General features: G+C 40.5%; 1 protein-coding gene across 3 annotated transcripts in view; it reads right to left on the bottom strand.

The window, feature by feature from the left end:
- Positions 1-18675, bottom strand: part of kdm6a (lysine (K)-specific demethylase 6A) — a 311647-nt gene extending 292972 nt beyond the window's left edge. For all 3 annotated transcript variants that reach the window (XR_010975826.1, XM_068040670.1, XM_068040671.1), the window contains exons 1-2: positions 18264-18675; positions 18091-18154 (exon numbers count right to left, since the gene is read on the bottom strand). Coding sequence is in view for 2 of the 3 variants with exons in the window: in XM_068040670.1 (XP_067896771.1) it covers positions 18091-18154; positions 18264-18391 (192 nt within the window). In the remaining variant the exon portion in view is untranslated. The remainder of the gene's footprint in view (positions 1-18090; positions 18155-18263) is intronic.
- Between the last annotated feature and the right edge of the window lie 5511 nt (positions 18676-24186).

The following is a 24186-nucleotide window of genomic DNA, read 5'->3' as shown; positions in this document are numbered from 1 at the left end:
TCGCCCTATCCTTTCTGCCAAAATGCATTACCTCACCTTTCTCTATTAAATTCCACCTGCCCATTCTGCTAGCCTATGCCCTGTTGCAGTCGACTGGTATCATTCTTACTGTTTGCCACACCTCCAAGTTTGGTATCAGCGAATTTTACTCTGTATTCCAATATCCAAGTTATTTTATAAATAAACAAAAAAATCAGTAGTCTGAGCACTGAACCTTTAGGAACATCACTGTCTATCAACCTCCTGCCTGAAAAACAACCATTTAACCTGACTCGCAGTTTTCTGTTCTTAAAACAATTTTTTTATCCAAGCCAATACTGACCCTGCTGTTCCACGAGCCTCAATTTTGTTAACCAGCCTCTTATGCAGTACTTTGTCAAACGTTTTCTTAAAATCCACGTAGACGTTACACTCCCTTCATCTACCTTGCATCCCAGGTTGCTAAAAGAAGTGGGGGTGGGGATAGCAGAAGGGCTTGCCATTATCTTCCAATCTTTGGCTAATTGAATATTGATGAAGTAACAGAGGTTGATCCTCTTCCTTAGTAAACACTAATACAAAGTACTCATCAGGTATTCCAGCCTTTCCCTGCACCTCTATGCATATATCACCTTCTTTGTCCCCCAGTAGGCCCCACCCTACCTCTTACTACTCATTTACTACTTACATGCCGGTAGAATATTTTTGGGTTCCCTTTTGTTAACTGCCATTCTATTCTCACATTCTCTCTTGCCAGTCTTATTTTTCTCCACTTCCCCTCTCAACGTATTGTATTGAGGGGTTCTCACTTGAAGAATTCACCTGACATTTATCGTACACCCTCTTCTTTTGTTTCAACATATCCTCTCTCTCCTTCCGTTATCCAAGGAGCCCTGGCTATGGAAGCCCATTTGTCAAATATTTTAAGTAAATTTGGTACAAGGGGTGTACTGAAGATAGTACACCCAATGTTCCAGATCATTAATTGTAGGATAAGGTACACCCTACAAAAGGGGAGTGAGAAAAGGTTATGGATTGACCTAGCTGGCTTGAAACAAATGCTGGAAAGAGAATCTCAAAAATTAAATGGGTCGATTCAAGTTATCAACTGTCTGTTTTACAAAAAGGAATGCATGTACGAAGAAACAGGGGTCCTAGAAGAGGGATGGTTCGCAATGTATTGCATTGTACAAAATATGGAGGTTTTTGACGATTTGGGTCGAAAATAAAAATTAGATTTATATTTACAAGAGAGAGAAGGAATCTGTTAATGTGTATTGTGTTTAATTGTAGGCAGCTGGTGGGCATTAACTGGGGATTCACTTGTGCTACCATAAATACGCACTGAAGTAAAACTATGTTTGTTGGGTTAGGAGGTGCTTGATGGTAAACAGTGTAAACAAATGCTCAAAGTGCATAAAGTTTGGCTCCAGTTACATCCTTCACCAACTAGTTTTCTGAACTATATCAGTCATCTCCACCTTTACTTCAACCCATCGGTTGCTGAAACCCTCATCCGTGTCTTTTTCACCTCCAAACTCAACTATTTCTGTGACCAGCCTCCTCTCCTCCACCGTCCATAATTTTCATATCATCCAAGCACTGCTATCCATATCTTATCCCAGTAAGTCCTGCTCACCCATTACTCCAACTTATCACAGACCTATATTGTCTCCCTATCCCCTAATACTTCAAATTTAATATCATCTTTGCGTTCAAGTTCCTCCTTGATTTTGCCCCAAGTCCAATCTCCATCCAGGAAAACTCTGCTCATCGGACTCTGGCCTCGTATACATCTTCCTTCATCCTATTACTGGTGACTGTGCCTTCATATCTACTTGTATCCTCATACATAAAATTTCCTCTCTAAATCCTTCTGCTTCTCCACCTCCTCAGATCACACCTCTGACATCCCTTCTAAACTGTTCGCTTGGTTTGCACCCATTTTCCCCTCACACCACTATGGAGCACCAATAAACGTTTTCCTACGTTGAAATCACTAAAAAAAAAATGAATCTTGTAATTAGGACAGTAGCAATTGTTTTCTCCTGAATTATATACATGCTTTTCAACACTTTTAGGTTTTATAAAGCAACCCCAGGCTGCTAAGGGAAGCGAGGGAAGAAATAGTGGAAGCTCTGGCCATCATTTTCCAATCCTCCCTGGCTGTGGGCAAAGTGCCAGAGGTCTGCTGACATTGTACCATTATTCAAAAAGGGTGGAAGGAGGTAGCCCTGCTCAGCCGACATAGACACAGATGGGCCAAATGCCCCCCTTCTGTGCCGTAAATATTTCTATGTTTTTTTTATTCATTCATGGGATGTGGGCATTGCTGGCTAGGAAAGCATTTATTACCAATCCCTAATTGCCCTCGAGACGGTGGTGGCGAGCTGCCTTCTTGAACCGCTGCTGTCCATGTGGGGTAGGTAGACCAACAGTGCTGTTAGAAAGGGAGTTCCAGGATTTTAATCCAGTGACAGTGAAGGAACAGCGATATAGTTCCAAGTTAGGATAGTGTATGGCTTGGAAGGGAACTTGCAGGTGGTGGTGTTCCCATGCATCTGCTGCCCTTGTCCTTCTAGATGGTAGAGGTCATGGGTTTGGAAGGTGCTTTTGAAGCAGCCTTAAGTTGCTGCAGTGCATCTTGTAGATGGTACACACTGCTACCAATGTGCATCAATGGTGGAGGAAGTGAATGGCACCCCATCCACGAACAATCAAGCGGGCTGCTTTGTCCTGGATGGTGTCGAGCTTCTTGAGTGTTGTTGGAGCTGCACCCATCCAGGCAAGTGGAGAGTATTCGATCACACTTCTGACTTGTGCCTTGTAGATGGTAGACAGGCTTTGGGGAGTCAGGAGGTGAGTTACTTGCCACAGGATTGCTAGCCTCTGACCTGTTCTAGTAGCCAATGTATTTATATGGCTACTCCAGTTCAGTTTCTGGCCAATGGTAACCCCTAAGATGTTGATAGTAGGGGATTCAGCGATCATAATGCCATTGAATGTCAAGGGGAGATGGTTAGATTCTCTCTTGTTTGAAATAGTCATTAGCTGTCACTAGTGTGGCACGAATGTTACTTGCCACTTAATAGCCAAGCCTGGATATTGTCCAGGTCTTGCTTTATTTCTACACGGATAGCTTCAGTATCTGAGGAATCGCGAATGGTGAACATCCCCACTTCTGACTTTATGACGGAGGGATGGTCATTGATGAAGCAGCTGAAGATCGGTGAGCCTAGGACACTACACTGAGGAATTCCTGCAGTGATGTCCTGGAGCTCAGATGATTGACCTCCAACAACCACAACCATCTTCCTTTGTGCGAGGTATGACTCTAACCAGCAGAGAGTTTTCCCCGATTCCCATTGACTGCAGTTTTGCTAGGGCTCCTTGATGCCACTAGGTCAAATGCTGCCTTGACATCAAGGACAGTCATTCTCACCTCATACATTGAATACTTACTTGAATACATCTCAATATTTCTGGGGTTTTTTTTTAAGTTCTAAGTAAACTACCCTTATGTAACAAAGATCCATGTTTTAATTGTGAAAGCACAATTAAATTATTCAAATAATTCATTTGTCTTGGCTTGATCCTTTTATACTAAGTTTGCAGTTTTACTCTCAAAAGGAACACGTACATTAATTTGTTATATTATGACATACGGCAAGGTGAACAAGAGACAAACACTGGATAAAGGGAAAGCTGATGCTATATTTGCAGTGCTGTGGCCAATCTACTATTTCATTTATGCAACTGGAGACAAGTCACAATCAACAACTATATCAGTCCAACTGTACAAATAAATCACAAACCTGGAACCCAATCAAACTGTACTACCATCTACAATATGATCAATTTTTTTGGTGGGTATAAATGTGTCAAGAAATTAGAACCAAGACAATTATAAGTGAGGCACCTGTAACAGATTTGATAGACTTGATTTGCCCCCACCCTCAATTTTCTCCCACTGTCTTTAGAAGGCACATAATTTTACTGAAATGCTCCAGGTGCCAACACCCTCCAGTATCTCACCATTCTTCATATTAGAAGTAAAAGGCAAGTTTATTGATAATACAATTCAAACATAGGGAGCCAATCAGTCGAGCACCAGGCTATCCTCACACAACAGCACACACAGAACATTATTTGGTAGCAATGTAAACCAGGGGACCCTGACTGATTTTTCTCCAGCCTAAGCTACAAGCATGGAGGCATTCAACCAGGATTACCATAAATCAGGGAGTTACACTTTGCTTTGGTATGATGCTCACCCACAATGTAGAGCTATATGTTTATATTACATTAGACACTGCACATTGTGTGTCACAATTGTAGTTTGGAATAATTTAAAATTAGTTTCTTAGCTCGCTGTGAATCCAGTGCGTAAATGTGGCATTTCACTGAGCAATATTGGATAGCAAAGTCCAAGGTCTAATACTAAACCTATAATGAATCTGCCAATTTCTAATGGAATACATTAGCCCCAGCACCCTTGGGCTAGAGAGGCAAGAAAAATGGGACACTCCTGCTGGTTTGCCTGTGGTCATCCCCTGTTCTATCTACTGTCATGGTCCTGTAGTTTTTTTTTTCTGGGAAGATGTGGTTTGCCTTTAAGGCTTGCAAAGGATCAGTATTGCGTTAAGAACCAGCATGCCTCATCGGAAAGGTGCATTTTCGTTGCCTTAGAAATAGCCATTTGCAGACTGCGATTCAAAGGGTGCATTCTCGTTACCATAGATACAGCCACTGGGAGCGAGTATTAAGTGATTATATTTGTTACAATTCAATTTTGAACTGGCTTTTTCGTTGAAGACAGTTTGTTCTAACAGAACACAGACACAGAGGAGAGACACACAGACAGCAGTGGTGTTTACCACCTGAAAAAAAAAAGCTCTCAACCATTTAAACTGAAGGAATAGGATTTTAGTCTATTTAATTATCTCTCAAAATTCTAAAAAAAAAGTCAAGCCAAAACAGAGATCTCTGGTAATTTAAACTGAAGGAAGGGAAGTTAGACTGTGACAATCTTTTATCCCTCAAAACCTCTAAAGTCACATTGATTCTATTGAAAGTGTTTGCAAGTCATTAATTGTTGAAATTCACTGGAGAAGGAAAGCATCACCTACTGCTGGCGTTAGACTATGGACTGTTCTACTGCGGAAGAACATTTTTTCTGAATCGGATGGCTGTGAGGACCTCAAGCAACATTGGACTGTAAATTTGCAAGGACTCTAATTTTTTTCTACTTTAAATGTTGTTTATATCTTCATAGCGTTTAAGAATTTAGCTCTTCTAATTAAAGAATTAATTTGTTGATTTAAAGACACCTGGTTTGGTTAGGCTCATTTGGGGGTTAATAGATGATACAATTTGGCTGGGTCTTTCTTTAATTTGGAAAGTTTTAAATGATATGTTAGGCAATCTGTGGAGCGATGGGATTGAATTAACAGTGCGTTTCTCCCACCACAATCAGAACCGTATATTTTGATTGGGGTCTTTGACTAGAGCTGTCAGTCGTAACACTACAAACATTTTTACATTGAGTGTTAGTAGCAAACTACTTCATATCTTCTTCAAATCTTTGCTACAAGATGCTCAAGCGATAGGTCCTTCATCATGTATCTCCAGAAGTCACTGTGGTGCTGAGCCCAGACCAAGCTGGTTTCTGCCGTGGTCACAGCATTTGTGACCAAGTACTCACCCTAGACACGTTCATTGAAAAAGGCTCTCAGAAAATCCTTAAGATTGGTGCTGTCTGGCATACTGTCTTCTGGTGAAAATTCAGAGTTCTGCCAAAATGGGCCACCTGCTTGGTTGAATTACTGCTGAGCAGCAACATTTCAGAGTACAAAAGGCCAACTGCACCAACTCTATGAAATTGCAAATCAGGGATTAGTTCTAGCATGACTTTTTAATCCATGCATAAAGAACCCACCTGCAACCTGATCGCAGAAATTCATCAATGCTGACAATGCCTTTACCAGTCAAGCCGGTGACCTTTCCATCCGAAAACGCACTCACTAATAGAGTAGCAACTGAAATGGCACTTTCAACCAAGTAAAACAAAGACTATGACCTCCATCTTTCACATGTACAATTCTTGTGTCTCTGGACTCACTAGCATCCTAAGTGGTCAATATCTCAAAACATGATGCTCTCATCCAGTTTGAGCGCCGCCCTCAACCAGTCACTCACCTACAAAAAAACCATCTAGTGAAAAGGGCCGAGTCAAAATCCAAAATGCTTAATCGCCAAACTTGCCAGTTCTACCAGGAGAGCAAATGCCTCCCACTTTACACTCATTTGCTCTCACAATTTGTTATACAGTTTCAGAATATTGTGTTCCCATTTGGGCTCACTCACCACACCCTAAGCTGGTGAATCCTCAACTACAAGCTACTATGCATTTTGTAGAGCACATTGTGCTCTACTCCCCAATGGTTACTTCTCTGCAACATAGCTGCTCCACATCATCACTGTTCAGATGTGGTAGCAACATTAGTGAGTAGAGTTTATGACAAAATTATGTTGCCAATTCACTGAATTGTTCTATTCACTAGCAGCACCTTATATTGTCAACCTTTTGTGATCCTTATTACTTTTCCTTACCAACTCTCTGATAGGAAGAATGCTCAGTAGATGCTCCTATAAATCACAGCATCTCTGACCTTAACAGCCATGAACAATGATTTAACTGGTCACATCGTAGTTGGACAATTCTCAACCATTTTCAAACTGGACGCAGACCATGAATCTCAAATTTTCATCTATGAGGCCTTTGTGACAATGACCAGTATATAAATCATGTCCCACATCTTTGAATCCTCCCTACCAAGTAAACTATCTGGTGGCCTACACCCTTAGCAGGCTGGTAATGACAATGCTCTAAGATGGCTGTCATGACATGCTGAGTCCATGCATGCTAAACAAATCAACAGTGCCTCTGACCGTGGAATCATTTGAGCAGCACTCACAAAATATGTTAGTGACTTCCACAAGCCCAATGCCATCAGAAGCTTTAAGAAGCAATAGCACCAACAAACACAAAGAGCAGAGCACAAAATTCATGGGTCAGTTTGAGCACTGCTAGCCCATATCTCCCAAATTACTGTGGGCAGAGCACAAAGTCGAGACAAAGGAAATTTCCCCCACGTTGCATTAACAATGCTATAGATCAGGGTTCTCAAGCAAGGGTCTCCAAGATTTCAAAGGGTCCACTGCCGCTGGTGCCACCACACAGCTTTTCTTAACACAATCGATCGAGTTTCCGGATTGGCTTAGCACTTATTGACTGCAAATGTGACCCATCAGGCCTCTCACCTCTCTCTCAGGAACCACCAATTCATTTACAAAGCTCAACATGAAAACTAAACTGCTAATACTTAATACAATCAGTTTAGATCCTATAATAAAATGTTAATTTATATCTGATTGACATTTGATTTATTACCATTCTATCCCAGCACTACTCCCCCATCCCCATGCTTCTGAATGATGCAAGCCGACTGTTCTGTTTGAATTACCAGCATGTGAGGGGATAGAAGTTTCAACAGAGAGAGGGGGCTCTGGGAATTGAAACCATAAAGCAAAACACCTATGCTTGTAGCCAAATGAAACATTTGGATAGGAGCTGTGCAGGCACACAGTCAGAAGGAGCAGCAGGCCAGAGAGAGAGAAAAGTAGGTGCTGGGAACAGCCTGCAGAATTGATGTTTCTCAAGAGGGATATCTGGCAAAGCCAGGAGCCAAAACAGAGTCAGAAACGTAAAAGATGGCTGGAAGCTATGGGGGAAAATGGGCCCAGCTAATGGTATTTGTAGAAGACACTTGCAACTGGAGTTGCTATAAACAGACAGAAAAATGTAAGGGGAAACGGCAGGAACAGCCCGCAGAATCAATCTCTGAGAAAACCACTGATCATTTACTTAAACATAGAAAGAGAGAAAACTGAAGCAAGAGAAGGAAAATAGTGAGTAGCTGTTCCAATCCTGTCGTGTTGGAAGGTTAGGAATGTTGCTAGTGCCCTGGAACTGACAAATTGTTTGAACAGTGCTGCTGTAAGCACAGGTATGGGGATCTACAGCTTATGTTGTTCCAACAAGTGACAGGGTGGTGGTGACAGATTCAATAGTAGCATTTAAAAAGGAACTGGATAAATATTTGGAGAAAAAAATTGCAGAAATGTGGAGAAAGGGCCAGGAAATGGGACTAACTGGACTACTCTGCCTAAAGAGCTGACACAAACTCAATGGGCTGAATGGCTTTGTTGTACTATTCTACTGGAGACAGCGAGGGCTCCAAGTGCGAATGCTCTGATGAATGCAGCACTGAAAGTGTTGATCCCATTTAGTAAAACCCACGTTTGCCAAGCTGGATTTTCAGCAATGACAATGAAAACAAATCATAAAGCCAGAGTGTGTACTTTGAGCATGACATGCATCTGTGCTTGCCGAAGGTAACTTCGCACATTGACAGAATTGTTGCTTACCCGGAATTTCCACAATCTCCCTAAACTAGTCTCAATTGAAGTAACCAGAATCCATCCGGCACCTCTGGACAAGTTTTCCTGAGTGCAGTCGATTGTTCTCGGCATTAGTTAGTGACGTGCCCAATAGTCATCTTAGTGGTGCTGCATTTGTACATCTTCTTGGACCTTGTATGTAACCATTTCTCTTAAAATTAAAACTATTGTATTGTATTGCCTTGGTATGGATATCTAGAGTGCCCTGTTAGTAGAAGAGTGCAATTGCAGGCATGACAGGATGTCACAGAATGGAGGTGCCGCAATAAGGAGTGTGACATACTTAGCAAATTTAATACACTATAAATAAAAATGCTTTCGGAAAACATTCAAAGTCCTGGATTATGGTAACAACAACTGCAAAACAAATATCATTAGGCAAAGGGAAATACACAGTTTCGTGGCAATCGCGAAATGCTGTATGACCATTCTTAATAATCACCAGCTCACACCTCAGCAACTGCGCTGGGTGATCTTCACACAGAACTTCCAGGGATTGGATGTTGTTTGCGCCAGTACTCCCTGTACCACTGCCATTAACTGCATCATGTTCAACAAAATCAGTTGGTAACCCTCCTTCCAACAGGTTTTCTATCTTCATTGTCACCTTTCAACAGGACCCCTTTCTGCTAATCTGGAAGATGTTCTTCCTCTTCCTTCCTCCTCAGCCCAGCTGAGCAAAGGTAACCTTGTAAACCAAAGCTGGGGACATGTAACAATGAGTTAACAAAAAATGATGAAAGCTCACTGACCTGAAACATTAACTCTGCTTCTCTCCACAGATGCTGCCTGACCTAAGTGTTTCCAGCACTTTGTTTTTATTTCAGATTTCCAGCATCTGCAGTATTCTATTATATTAATATGAGTTAACAAAACCTGAAAAAGCATCAGGATTTGAGGCCACTTAGACAGCAAGCAGAACCAGAAAACTCAGATGCACTTGTCTGGACCAGGAGAGAAGCACTGAGGTGGCAGGGGAAGAGCAAAAAGCCCAGTTTTGAGCAAGATGATAGGACCTAGCATCACTGCTGGGAGGAAGTCTGAGGAGTCAAGCAGAGACTTTACCAGGAAAAAATTCAAAAGCAGCACAAAATGGCAGGCAACAAATACTGTACATTGGGTCTAACTGGGAACTGCAAATTAGAAGAATGCACTTGCAACCAGAGCTCAGAATCAGGACAGCTGTCCCTTCAACCAATCAGAAAACTCTATGCTATCAGCTCATAAGATTCTAGAATCGGGCCAACCATTTGCACAGTCATCTCTGATATATGACCGAACCCATCACGTGCTACCCAATTTTCCATGGCCTACAGCAACTGCCAGCCATCCTTCACCCAAATCACTAGACTCCAAAAAATGAAGTTTATACAAATAAACACAAATAATTCAGCAATTCGTTATTTTAAGAATCACTACATTGCCTATAAACATATCCACTGCATCTTCTCATTCCTCCAACTCTCTTCCTCCCACAACCGACAGCTTCATCAATCATCTCCGTTTCACTTATATACTTCCACACCAGTAGGCAGCACCAAAACCACTGTACTCCACTACACAACCCACCTAAGCTCCAACATGAAGACCATATGCACAACCTAGGATTCCTCAAGTGCTCAATTTCCTCATCATCCAGTCACCCACCTCTCCCTTCTTGCATCCAAGTCAATATACAACTATCAACCAAACTGGCCTACACAAAAAGGTCAACAGTCTATTTTTAATACAAATAAATGCTCCAGAATCATGTCTTACCCAACAAGTCAAATCAGCAAAGTAAAGGTAGTTAACCTGTCAAAAGAAATGGCTGATTTTCAACTTCATGATACAGCTCAGCCCTTGGGCTCCATTTGAAATTACATCCCTGTCCCTCTACAAATAATCATTCCAGAAAAAGCACAAACTAACTTATCTACCCTCTTCTCAAGGGTAAAAGAAAAATCAGACAAGGAAGAGTAAAGAGGTAGAGATGAAAGGCAAAGACTAAAACTTCAAGAAGCCAGAAAGGCATATGAAGGAAAGAGGGAAGAAAAAAAGTTTTAAGAGCTACCCATACTGCATAGCATGAGGATGAATGACTCACTCAGCCTTCGCAGTGGTGCTAGATGGCTGCCTCTTGCTTTTCATTTACGCATTTTATTTTTAAATCCTTGTGTAGCATAAGATCTACTGGCATATGTGATATAGATATACTAGCACAATAAGTCACTACTACATAGGCATATCTATATAAATAAACATTGGCTATCACTATCTACAAATTATTGGGGAGAAAATTTCCCTAAACCCATTTTCAAAACACAAACATTAAAACTAAAAACAGTCCTAGTAACAACATATCATAATTTTATTATCTTGGTCCTTAAGTAAAAGGCCACATGACTTACTAAATCCAAGAGGGAATTCAAACTTTGAGAGCAGTGAGAATGTGAAATTCCTTACTACATGGAGTAGCTGAGGCCAATAGCAGAGACACATTTAAGGGGAAACTAGATATGTACATGAGGGAAAAAAACATGTTGATAAGCTTAGATGAAGTAAGGTGGGAGGAACCTCACATGGAGCATAAATACTGACAGACCTACTGGGCCAAATGGCCTGTTTCTGTGCGATAAATACTTTTTAATAATTGCCCAGCTCCATAAACAGTCACTGCAAAATAACTAAAATAGGAAAATTATTTCTCTTTCCGGAGAAGTAATCTATTTTATTGATGTTTATCATAGAAATCATAGAGACTACCATTGTGCCTGTGCTGGCTCTTTTGAAAGAGCAGTCGTGCTAAGTCCTATATTCCTGCTCTTTTGTCCGTAACCCTGGAAGTTCATCAAGTAACTGTCCAACTTCCTTTTAAAATTAATCGAATAAGCTTCTGTTCCAGATTCTGACAAGTCTTGAGTTTACGCATTCATGTAAATGATGAAAAGAATAAAGCAATATATATGCATTTAATTGCCCTTTTTATAATGAAAAAAGAAAAAAATTGAAAAAGATCCCTTTGAAGTAAAAGTAAAATGAAGAAGCACCTTTTGTGATTTTATAACTTCACAAAACACTTCACAGCCAATTTTGTTTAAGTGTTGCAATTTAAATATGGAATAATTATTTAATTAAATGAGGTCATTCTGAAGGACAGATCAAAAGATAGTGAGAAAAGGCATCAGTAAGATGAATGTTAGCACTAAAGAAAATGGCACAGGAAGAAAAAAAACACTGTTGGGAAATACAGGAAACCAACTGGAATCAAATTAAAGTTTTTCAATAAAACTGTCAATTTAGATTCTCCTTTTCACCGCCATTGTATGTCAAACTGAATATTTTGCAAATCAAGCTTACACTGTATCCAAAACTAAGATCAAACAGAACTTCAAACTGTAAATTAAAGTGATTTGGAGTCAATTAATAAAGTGCATTACAGTACCACTGAGTTGCTGAATTATATCAGTCCATGGATAATGTTGCCCGAATTCATCATGCATGATATGCTACAATCATAGTTTCCCCATTTGTGAAGAATATGTGCAACGCCAGTTAGTGCGTGGAAATGAAAATGAATTGGCCACAAGTTCTACTTGTCTGTTTGTTTGATATCATCCAATATAGCTACAAATGTAGTTCTCTATTGGGTGAAGCACATCACGAGTGTCCACACTGCAAGGGAGGAAAATGCCAGCAGTACTTGTCTCGTCCTGCCAATATCAGGGCAGAAATGGTCAAGTCTGACTTTCCAGTTACAGATGAAAGAAATATGAAAGACTGGAGCATAGGAAATACTACACAATTGTATCTAACCCATTCATTACAACTAACTTTACAGCCAGAGTAGCTGAAGAAGTTGGTACTAATGTTCATCAAAATTATTTCTTTTTTCAAGCTAGTTTAAATATTTAAATAAAAGAATTAAATAAAAGTTTAGCAACACAGAGTTGCCCATGTAGAAACTAGTTACATAAACTTGATTTTTTTTTAAACTGATGGTAATGCTGCTCACATCATTTCCAGTCTAGCTGCCTAGATTAGTTCAGATTGGAACAATCCTGCAATATATTTCATCTTTATCAATATCAAAAATAGATTACCAATTAAAAGCAACTGATGTGAAGTAAATAGCGAAATAAAGTTGTGTTTCTGCTGCCTGAGGCAACAGGCACCAATCCACAGCTTTCAGCAGATTAAGCTCCAATATACACGCTACCACTTGAAACAAAAATGACCAAAATATAGACAATTAGCTAGCTGAACTGTATTTTAACATGTCCTGTACAGGTCAATAAAGCGGCTTTCCTACCATCCCATACAAACCTTCTACAGCAACATAGCCAATATTTGGAATTTTATAGATCCAGTTGCTATGGAAATAGTCTCAGAATACAAATACAAAACAAATTCTCCTCCCCTTTTATCACAAATGAACAGGTACATTTGTTTTATGCAATTTGTGGATCATAGGAATACAATTATTTTAATTTCATTGAAGTAAACCAACTTCCACAATAGCCTAGAATTTCTAAACAAGATTTCTATTCTGCTGTAATCGGCAAGATTTATCAAAAGAATTTGTCAAGCAAATTATTTATGCAGAAACTGATGTATTGCTTAATCTTCAAGTAAGGTTGTTAGCTTTCTTCTATGAATGAAGTCTTTAACTAACCAGAAAATTGGCCATTTGAACAAAAATCTTCCACTCAACATAATAACCATGTAAAGTCACCATTTTGAAACTCCCTAAATTTAAAAAAAAAACATGGAATTCCTTAAAGCAAGCATTTGTGTACAGGTGTGTTAACTCAGTCACCTCTGTGCTGTATTTATGTTCATTCTATTAGTCATTGGCAAATACTACTATAAAAAAGACTCGATAGTTTCACAAATATTGGATCCATTTTGAATACAGAATCTTTATAGCTACACAATAAGCCATATGAAAGGCTATGCAAGACAGGTTTTCTTTAAAAGCCTCCAAACTACACTGAACTTGTGTCAGAGAAAACAAAGGTATGAGCCAGTGAACAAATCTAATACTTGTGCCTTCATTCTGATAGACAGTTAAGCACCGAATATATTAATTAAATCTAGAATAAAAAGCTAGCATCAATAATGCTGACCATGAAACTACCAGCTTGTTGTAAAAACTCACCTGGTTCGCGAATGTCCTTTAGAGAATGAAATTTGCTGTGCTTGCCAGGTCTGGCCTATATGTGACTCCAGACCCACTGCAATGTGGTTGACTCTTAACTGCCCTCTAAAATGTCCTAGCAAGCCACTTAGTTGCATTTGAGGCAGCAGGTCACCACCACCTTCTCAAGGACAACTAGGGATGGACAATAAAGTCATTCTGACTTCCTAAAAACATACAATTTACTCCTCTTAAAGTTACTTTCTGCTTGAACATTTGAATTATCCAGTAGCATGAATTAAGAATCTTAATGAAACAGCACAAGATTTTTTTTTGGTGGTTAAAAAAATGTAAAGACAACTTGCATTGAAGTAGTACCTTTCGGAACCTCAGGACATCCCAAAGCACTTTATAGCTAGTGAATCACTTTTGAAGTGTAGTCACTGTGGTAATGTAGGAAATAACTGCCAACTTGCAGACAGCAAGGTCCCACAAAAAGCAATGCGATATTGATAATTTGTTTTTATGATGTTAATTGAGGGATAAATATTGCCCATCAAATCCTACCTTTCTTCAAAATACCTCCATGGTATCATTTATGTTCACCTGAAGAGAACAGATAGGCTTCAGATTAATGCCCAAATGACCCACTATAAACATCCTGGGAGTTAGCACTGACCAGAAACTGAACTGGACCAGCCACATAAATACTATAGCCAGAAGAGCACATCAGAGACTGGGAATTCTGTGGCGAGTAACTCACCTCCTGTCTTCCCAATGCCTGTCCACCATCTACAAGGCAAGTCAGTAGTGTGATGGAATACTCTCCACTTGCCCAGATGGGTGCAGGTCCAACAACACTCAAAAAGCTCAACACCATCCAGGACAAAGCAGCCTGCTTGATTGGCACTCCTTCAACATCCACTCCCTTCACTACTGACACACAGTGGCAGCAGTGTGTACCATCTACAAGATGCACTGCAGCAACTCACCAAGGCTCCTTCGACAGCACCTTCCTAACCCGCGACCTCTACCACCTAGAAGGACAAGGGCAGCAGATGCATGGGAACACCACCACCTGCAAGCTCCCCTCCAAGCCACACACCATCCTGACTTGAAACCATCTCGCTGTTCCTTCACTGTCGCCGGGTCAAAATCCTGGAACTCCCTTCCTAACAGCACTGTTGGTATACCTACACCCCAAGAACTGCAGCGGTTCAAGAAGGCAGTTCACCATGGGCAACTAGGGATGGGCAAGAAATGCAGTCCTAGCTAGCGACACCCACATCCCACGAATGAATAAAAAGAAAACCCTCAATGCTGCAGTGGAGTTTCAGCCTAGATTTTCATGCTCAAGTCTCTGGAGCAAGTGCTACCAACTGAGCCATGGCTGCCACTTGCAAAACTTCAATTTGAATTTAATTAAAATTAAGGAACTTCAAATTAAACTGTTCAGGTTAGACAAATGCCCTTGCAACTAAATATTAAATGCCACATCGAATAAAAGTTTTATTCAAGCATTTCCCTACATCCTATTACAGTACCTGAATCTTATCCTCGGCTTGCTCTTGCACATTTATCGCTATGCCAGTGACCAGCTGCACATGGAACTGGAGTTATTTCTGAAGAATGCGCACACAGAAGACATGCCAATAGACAAATCAGTATTGGGAAAATACCTAATAGCACACATAAAAGCATTAAAAATAAAGGCATGGAGTAACTAACAAATATTGTTAAAGCCATTGGTATGTTATTGTGCATAGAGCAAGTAATGCCAAATATTTGAATTCTTTACAAACTTTTATAAGTACAAAGAATGTGCAGTAATAGATATTTTTCAGTAATCCATCTAATCCCCCTGCAAAATTAAAAGAGACAATGTAGGATGTCTCTTCTAGACTAGTATACTTACGCAATTTGAATCAAAACTTAGTTGTAAAAATAAGCTATATACACAACAGCACTACTCAATAGCGATAAATCTGTAATGGTAAATAAAATATGCCACAGCTATTTACAATAGGTGACTTCATTTGAAGACGAGAATTAGACATTCATAATTAAGTTCTAAATATTGAACGATTCACTAATGGATTTGACTTGTCCACCAGAAGGAGTATATTTCTGAAACCACTAAATTGCCTACTGTAATGATCAATGTTATACCAAGGAAATGCTAAAGTAGAAAAAATAAGCGCAACACTTACAGGAAGTATATGCGACACACAATATATTATATACAGATTCTGAACAAACCCAGTGTCAATTGCAATAAATTTATGTTTTTAACATGAAGTTAGTCGATTATGTAAAACTTTTTCTGAAAATATTTTATTAAAAAATTGTTCCTCTTAACTGTCTAGACATTGACTCCCTGATGGGAGTATGACTCCCCAGGCATTGTATTTTGATGCCATTCTTCAACGAGAGTCTGAACAATTACTTTGTTTTAATTCATTCATGGGATGTGGGTGTAACTAGCAAGGCCAGCATTTATTACCCACTCCTAATTACCCTCAAGAAGTGGTGGTGAGTTGCCTTGGACTTCTGCAGTTAGTGTAGTGAAGATATTCCCACAATGCTTCTGTTAGGGAGTGAGCTTCAGGATTTTGACTCAGTGGCAATAAAGGAACAGCAATATATTTACAAGTCAAGATGAAAGGGGAACTTGTTAGCCATCTGCATGACTATAAGAACATCTCAGTACAGCCCCATTCCTATCCTCACCCAACACCCAAAGGACACGCTTTCTGATCGTCACTGGATAGCTGTCAGAGTGTTTAGCACAAATTCAAGATCAAAGTTGGAATCTTGCTGATTTGTATGATAGGCAAGCTCACTAGACACACAGGAATTTCATTACTATTTCCCAATCTATCTTCTGGTAATAGAAATAAAGGACATAGGAGGTTTGCATCCAACACACTGGAAGCTCTGTGACTGCTTGAGAACAGACTAGTCAGGTATGGGTACAATGTGATGATTCACATTAAAGGAGTTTCAAAGAATTCTACCAAAAAAAATTTAACTACACAAGATAAACACAGTCAAATGCTTTCAGCTAACACGGTGTCCAGTCTACAAATTTGCCCATTTTCACTTGCAATTGTGCAACTGTCAGTTAACTGTTTCTTGTTTATAAACTCACAATGACAAGTGTGTTGACTAATTAGAACAATCTAACAGCAGAGTTATGACATTACACTATATTGCTGTTAAGTGAAGTGACATTTAAAGGGTTTAATACTGCTATCCAGGGAGTGAATAAAACCTTGATAATTCATTTTTCAAATTATAAATACACATTTTAAGAAATGAGTGATGTCTTACTAATCGATATGTAACAAAAATGTACTCGGACAAAACATAAATTAACAAAACAATCTGTCTAAAATTTGAACCAATGGAAGCCATTATACTCGATAGGAACATGCCGGCCACAGTATTACAACACTTATGTAAACTAGGTTTTTACCTCTACCACCCAATTAAAAACACAAACAGACGCAATTCTTCTCGAAAAGAAACATTTCAAATATGTGATCAAAAACTGGAGAGATCGGACATTACGAAAATATTCAGCATTAATAAACTTTACAATGTACACAAAACCTATCAAATCACAAATCAATTTTAAAAACGAATATACTGCGGTGCAGATAACCAGACTCCTACAAATATCCATTTCTCTATAAAAGTTTTCCTGGAACAAATTTAGCCCGGTTATTTAAGCAACTGCAACCAATAAATTTATACGCGACTTAAAATATGTACGTTTAATGCAATGTCACAAACATTCTACGGTAGAGCAGCCATTTCATTATGTTTTACATTTACTGCTTGGTGCTACAGGTTGAGTGAGAGAGAGAGGAATCATATTGTGTATTTTTCATAGCGCATAAACAACCTCGTCAACGTGTTTATTTTCTGCACTTTAATAAGCAAATTTCTTTCATACAATACAATGCAGATTTCATGTTAGTTACTGCTGAAACTAGCCCGAGTTTCTCTTTTTTTGGCGTCCTCCCCTTCCAATCTCTCACTATTTTTCTCTCTCCTCCCTGTCCCGCCATCTTGGAGAGAAGCAGCCATTTTTAACGCGGAGCGAAACTTCAACCCATACACAACACAAAACCCACAGTACAGAGCCCGGAGACTTGGGAGGCAATGCATATAGGAAGGGACAAGCAGAAAATGTAACCATATTTGATACAACCACACACAAAAATTAAGATATGCTGTTCACACTACACATTCAATGTTTGCAAACGTCGCTGCTCATATGCACCGTTGCTTCTCAAGTTATTACACATATGTAATAAATGTGCAAGTACTCAATGAACCAACCCGATGTAAAGTGGGAGGCTTTCTCAAACCTTGTTTCGTTTGTGGGCGACTAATGCAGAAGTTTATTACTACACAAGAAAAATACAAAAGAAAAAAGGCACATCTCTCTCAGCTCTTACCTTTATTAACAAGGCCTTCGTTCTGGCGCCATCTTCATGAACCTTCAGAAATCCAAACAGTCGGCTGTGCGATAGCAACAGACAGATGACATACGTTAAAATCTATTTTAATTTATGCACAAACACTAAAACTTAATCAAAAACACAACACAAAACTTGCAGAATTTTCTAACCTATCGAGAGTTGCAATAGAGTCTCTCTCCTGGGGCGTCAGAGTTGGAAAGTCATCCTCAATTTCACTCGGTTTTCCCGCCGCCATTTTCTTTTCCTCATCACCGAATGATACTCCACAGGATTTCATGGGGTTACAAACAGAGATGAAAAAAATATTTGCAATTTATTTTTATTATTCTTTATTATTTCCGTGGAGTTGTTTTGGTTGTTTTTTCACATCCTTCAAGCTCTTGCTTCCTTTCTACCATGCGCTGCTGGAGTTATTATTTTTTTCGAAAAATTAAAATAGCATTGAAATATTGGAAAAAAGAGAAAAAAACTTCAAAGCAGAAAGTTGTAATTGTGTCACACCGAATCCACGCCGTAAGCGCACAAGCAGCAAACCCACTCCCCACCAATGGCCAGCAACAACCCACACCACGTGCCTTTGTGTTGATTTACGTCAGTTCGTGCTGCGGGATCAACTGACACGAGAACCCGCCCCTTCCGACAGTCACCGACAGCGATTGGCTCGCACAACTCCGCGTCTCCCTGACTTTGCAATGGGCGCCGGCATTTGCCGGTTCAGCATTGGACAGTGAAACCGCCAATCATTGAAACCGCCATACACGTCAGCAAGGTTAGGGTTCGTCGGGATATAAAAGGAATGTTCGCTGCGTACAACTTTAGTTTTGCTCCATTTTTATTCGGTGTTGGGATAGTGGATTTGGTAGCACGATGTGTGGGGCATTTAGGTGTGTTTACTAGGCCCTTCAATTATGTAAACAATGCTAGCGTGGGTAATGTTTCTGTGGTTGGGAGTTAGTCTGAAAGAGGGGTGGGTGGTAACGACAGGAATGGGTTTGTTGCCAACAAAAGCGTCGCGTTCATATCCCCGCACTTTGCAAAGTAAATCAGTCTTCTAATTTTGTTGACTTAAAATTCCTGCTGTTTGTGATTCCAACTATTTAAATTAAGACAACCGTGAGAGATGGTGTTGTACCGAAAGGGGATCTGACGCATGGGAAATTTTGAAAATCTTTTGATAGTTTTTTTTGCCCTGTCTAGCCTGGCGAGTGTGATAACTGAAAATATTCTCGCAAAAATGTACATGGTTCCCTTCAGATTTGAAGTTAACCTGTACCCTGAAAGCAAGATCTGTTCAATTCAATAAATACGGCAAGTTTTAATTTCAAACTGAAACAAAATAGACAATTGTATATCTTCAATTTTAGTTTAATCTCTCTCGCTCTCCTCCTCCCTAGAGGCGGATTATTTACTTCAAGGGTGGGAGGATAGAGATTAATTTTGTTTTGCCGACCATTGATTGCAGTACTGCTCCCTGTAAATGATCTCAAAAACCTTCATTTGCCCTTGATAAATGTTCCCCTTATTCTATCCCATAATTTTATGCCATTCAAAATGGTGTTTTTTTTTAAACTCATGGGGATGTGGGCTTTGCTGGCTAGGCCAGCATTTATTGCCCATCCCTAACTTTTTTTTTGCCCTTGAGCCCCTGAACTGCTGCAGTCTATGTGGGGTAGGTACACCCACAGTGCTGTTAGAAAGAGAGTTACATGACTTTGACCCAGTGAAGGAATGGTGATATAGTTCCAAGTCAGTGGTTGCAGCTTGGAGGGGATCTTGCAGGTGGTGGTGTTTCCATGTATCTGCTACCCTTGTCCTTCTAAGTGGTAGAGGTTGTGGATTTGGAAGGTGCTTTTGAAGGAGCCTTGGTGAGTTGTTGCAGTGCATCTTGTAGATGGTATACACTGCTGGCACTGTTGGTGGTGGAGGGAGTGAATGTTGAAGGCGGTGGATGCAGCACTAATCTAGTGGGCTGCTTTGTCCTGGATGGTGTTGAGCTTTTTGAGCGTTGGAGCTGCACTCATCCAGGCAAGTGGAGAGTATTCTACAACACTCCTGACTTGTGCCTTGTAGTTGGTGGACAGGCTTTGGGGAGTCAGGTGAGTTACTCGTTGCAGGATTCCTAGCCTCTGACCTGCTCTTTTAGCCACAGCATTTGTATGGCTACTCCAGTTCAGTTTCTAGTCTATGGTAACCTGCAGGATGTTGATAGTTGGGGATTGTGCAATGGTAATGCCATTGAACATCAAGGGGAGATAGTTAGATTCTCTTATTTGAGATGGTCGTTGCCTGGCACTTGTGTGGCCTGAATGTTACTTGCCACTTATCAACCCAAGCCTGAATGTTATGGACACGGGCTGTTTCAGTCACTGTGAAGTTGAGAATGGTGCTGAACATGGTGCAATTATCAGTGAACATCCCCACTTCTAACCTTATGAAAGAGGGAAGGTCATTGATGAAGCAGCTGAAGATGGTTGCGCCAAGGATACTACCCTGAGGAGCTCCTGTAGTGATGTCCTGGGACTGAGATGATTGACCTCCAACACTCACAACCATCTTCCTTTGTGCTAGGTATGACTCCAACCAGTGGAGAGTTTCCTCCCCTGATTCCCATTGACTCCAGTTTTGCTAGACCTCCTTGATGCCATACTCTGTCAATGGCTGCATTGATGTCAAGGGCAGTCACTTACCTCACCTTGAGTTCAGCTCTTTTGTCCATGTTTGGTCCAAGGCTGTGATGAGGTCAGAAGCTGTGGCCTTGGCGGAAGCCAAACTGAGTGTCAGTGAGTAGGTTACTGTTGAGCAAGTGATGCTTGATTGCACTATCAACGACTGCTTCCATCACCATGGTTTTTATTCAGCCTGATTTGTGTGGATGTAGCAAGCAAGGTTTTGTAGGACAACAAAGACTTTTTAACCATGATATTTATGTTGATGAAAATTAATACAATTTTACCTCAGTTTTCCTGTCTTTATTTGGATATATAATTGCATCCCACCCTCCTATCATTAGTCCTTTTTGCAGAACCTTCAGCTGCCACCAGGGCTTGGGATATGTTTCCTTTATTACCTCCATAAAGTACATTTTCATTTTTGATGTCAAAGGTGCAAGTTAACTTTTGAAGTGCAGTTGAACTCCTGGAATTGTATTCTGAAGGCGCTGGTGCAATCTGGGATACTATTACAATATCTCACCCAAGTATTCCATTTCGGGCAAATCTAGACATTTTCTGTAATTGAGCATCACAAAATAGACTTGCTGTATTCTAATGCAAAATGTCCAAATACATTTTCCATCAAGAGTCATTGGATACCCTCTCAATCTAGATATGTTAAAAAGAACAGCTTGCATCTATGTAGCACTTTACAAATTCTCAGGATTTGTGAAATATAAAAATTCTACCATGACCACCTTAGGCAATTACATGAGTCCAGAGTCTGCATGGTTGCCTGCAAGTCAGTTGTGGATTCATGGTCTACTCCCAAAACTTTAGTACAATCCAGACTGACACTTCAGTACAGCACTGAAGGATTGCTATGCTGTTGAGATGTGCTGTCAGGTGCCAGCTTCAAGATAAGTTAAACCAAGGCCCCATCTACCCCCTTCAATGTATGCAAAAGATATGACACTATTCAAAGAGTAGAAGGTTCTCGGCACTTTTCCAATATTTCACACTCAACTAATGCCATTAACATAGTATCCAGTCATTTATTTCATTGCTGTTTGTGGGTCCTTGCTGTGTGCAAATTGTTCAGGAAACCAGGATGTAGAAGCAGTTTGGGTAGAGATGAGAAATGATAAAGGCAAGAAGTCACTTGGTGGTGTACAGGGCCCCTAACAGTAACCACAAGGTAGGACGGTGTATAAAGGAAGAAATAATGAGAGCTATCAGAAAGGTATGGTGATAATCATGGGGGATTTTAATCTACATTTAGACTGGAAAAATCAGATAGGCAAAGGTCGCTTAGATGAGGTCATAGAATGTTTTCGGGATAGTTTCTTAGAACAGCATGTTCTGGAGCCAACCAGAGAGCAGCTTATACTAGGCCTGGTATTGTGCAATGAGATGGGATTAATTAATGACCTCATAGTGAAGGCGCCCCTAGGCAGCAGCATCATATGATTCAATTTTACATTCAGTTTGAGGGAGAGAAGAGTTCATGTCAGACTAGTATTTTAAACTTAAATAAGGGCAATTGAGGGCATGTGGATCTGACATCCTTGAAAGTGGATAAATCGTCAGGACCCGATTGATTGCATCCCAGGTTGTGAAAGAAAGCTGGGGAGGAAATAGCAGATGTGCTGAGGATCATCTTCAAATCCTCACTAGATACAGGCAAGGTACCAGATGATTGGAAGTCTGCAAATGTTGTACTATTGTTTAAAAAGGGTGCGAGGGATAGGCCAAATAACTAACTAGGTCAGTCAGTCTGACCTCTGGTGGGTAAATTGTTCGAATCAATTCTGAGGGACAAGATAAACTGCCACTTAGAAAGGCATGGATTAATCGGGGATAGTCAGCATAGATTTGTTAGGGGAAGGTCATAGTTATACAGCACAGAAACAGACCCTTTGGCCCACTTCTGTGCCAGCCATCCAGCACCCAACTAATCCCATATTCCTGCACTTGGCCCTTAGCCTTGTATGCTATGGCTTTTCAAGTGCTCATCTAAATACTTAAATATTGAGGGTTCCTGTCTCCTCCATCTCTTCAGGCAATGCGTTCTAGATTCCAGCCACACTCCACACTCTGGGTGAAAACATTTTTCCTCAAATCCCCCCTAAACCTCCTGCCCCTTACCCTAAATCTATGCCTCCTGGTTCTTGACACCTCTGCTAAGGGAAAAAGTTTCTTCCTATCTATGCCCCTCATAATCTTGTACACCTCAATCATGTCCCTCCTCAGCCTTCTCTGCTCGAAGGAAAACAACCCTAGCCTTTTCAGTCTCTCTCCATAGCTGAAATGCTCCAGCCCAGACAACATCCTGGTGAATCTCCTCTGCACCTCTCCAGTGCAATCACATCCTTCCTATAGTGTGGTGCCCAGAACTGTACACAGTACTCCAGCTGTGGCCTAACTAGTGTTTTATATAGCTCCATCATAACCTCCCTGCTCTTATTTTCTATGCCTCGGCTAATAAAGGCAAGTATCCCATATGCTTTCCTAACCACCTTATCTACCTGTGCTGCTGCCTTCAGTGATCTATAGACAAGTACACCAAGGTCCTTCTGTACTTCCTAGGGTCCTACCATCCATTGAATATTCCCTTGCCTTGTTAGTCCTTCCAAAATGTATTCTCACTTTTCAGGATTAAATTCCATTTGCCACTGCTCCGCCCATCTATACCTCCGTGTAATCTAAGGATTTCCTCTTCACTATTTACAACACCACCAATTTTCGTGTCATCTGCGAACTTACTGATCATACCTCCTATATTCACGTCTAAATCATTAATGTACACTACAAACAGCAAGGGTCACAGCACCGATCCCTGTGGTACACAACTGGTCATGTGTTACTAACTTGATTGAGTTTTTTGAGGAGGTGACAGGGAGGATTGATGGTAGTGCAATGGATGTGGTCTTGGATTTTAGTAAGGCATTTGACAAGGTCCCATATGGCACAGGCCAGTAAAATGAAAGCCCATGGGATACAGGGAAATGTGGCAGGTTGGATCCAGCATTGGCTCAGGGACAGAAAACAGAGGGTAGTGGTTGATGGATGTTTTTGTGAATGGAAAGCGGTTTCCAGTGGCGTTCCACAGGGCTCAGTGTTGGGTCCCTTGCTGGTTGTGGTAAATATTAATGATTTGGAATTGAATGTGTGAGGCATGATTGGGAAATTTGCCAATAACACAAAAATTGGCCGTGTAGTTAATAGTGAAGAGGATAGTCGTAGACTCCAGAATGATATCAGTGGTTTGGCAGTGGGCAGGATAGTGGCAAATGGAATTCAATCCAGAGAAGTGAGGTAATGCATTTGGGGAGGGCAAATAGTCAGGGAATACACAATCAACGGGAGGATATTGAGAGGGGCAGAAGAAGTGTGACCTTTGAGTGCATGTCCACAGGTC

This window comes from Heterodontus francisci, chromosome 10 (genome assembly GCF_036365525.1).
Source record: "Heterodontus francisci isolate sHetFra1 chromosome 10, sHetFra1.hap1, whole genome shotgun sequence".
In the NCBI taxonomy this organism is placed as follows: Eukaryota; Metazoa; Chordata; class Chondrichthyes; order Heterodontiformes; family Heterodontidae; genus Heterodontus; species Heterodontus francisci.
Note: the sequence above shows the minus strand (reverse complement) of the source record. Positions and strands in the feature narration are given on the sequence as shown.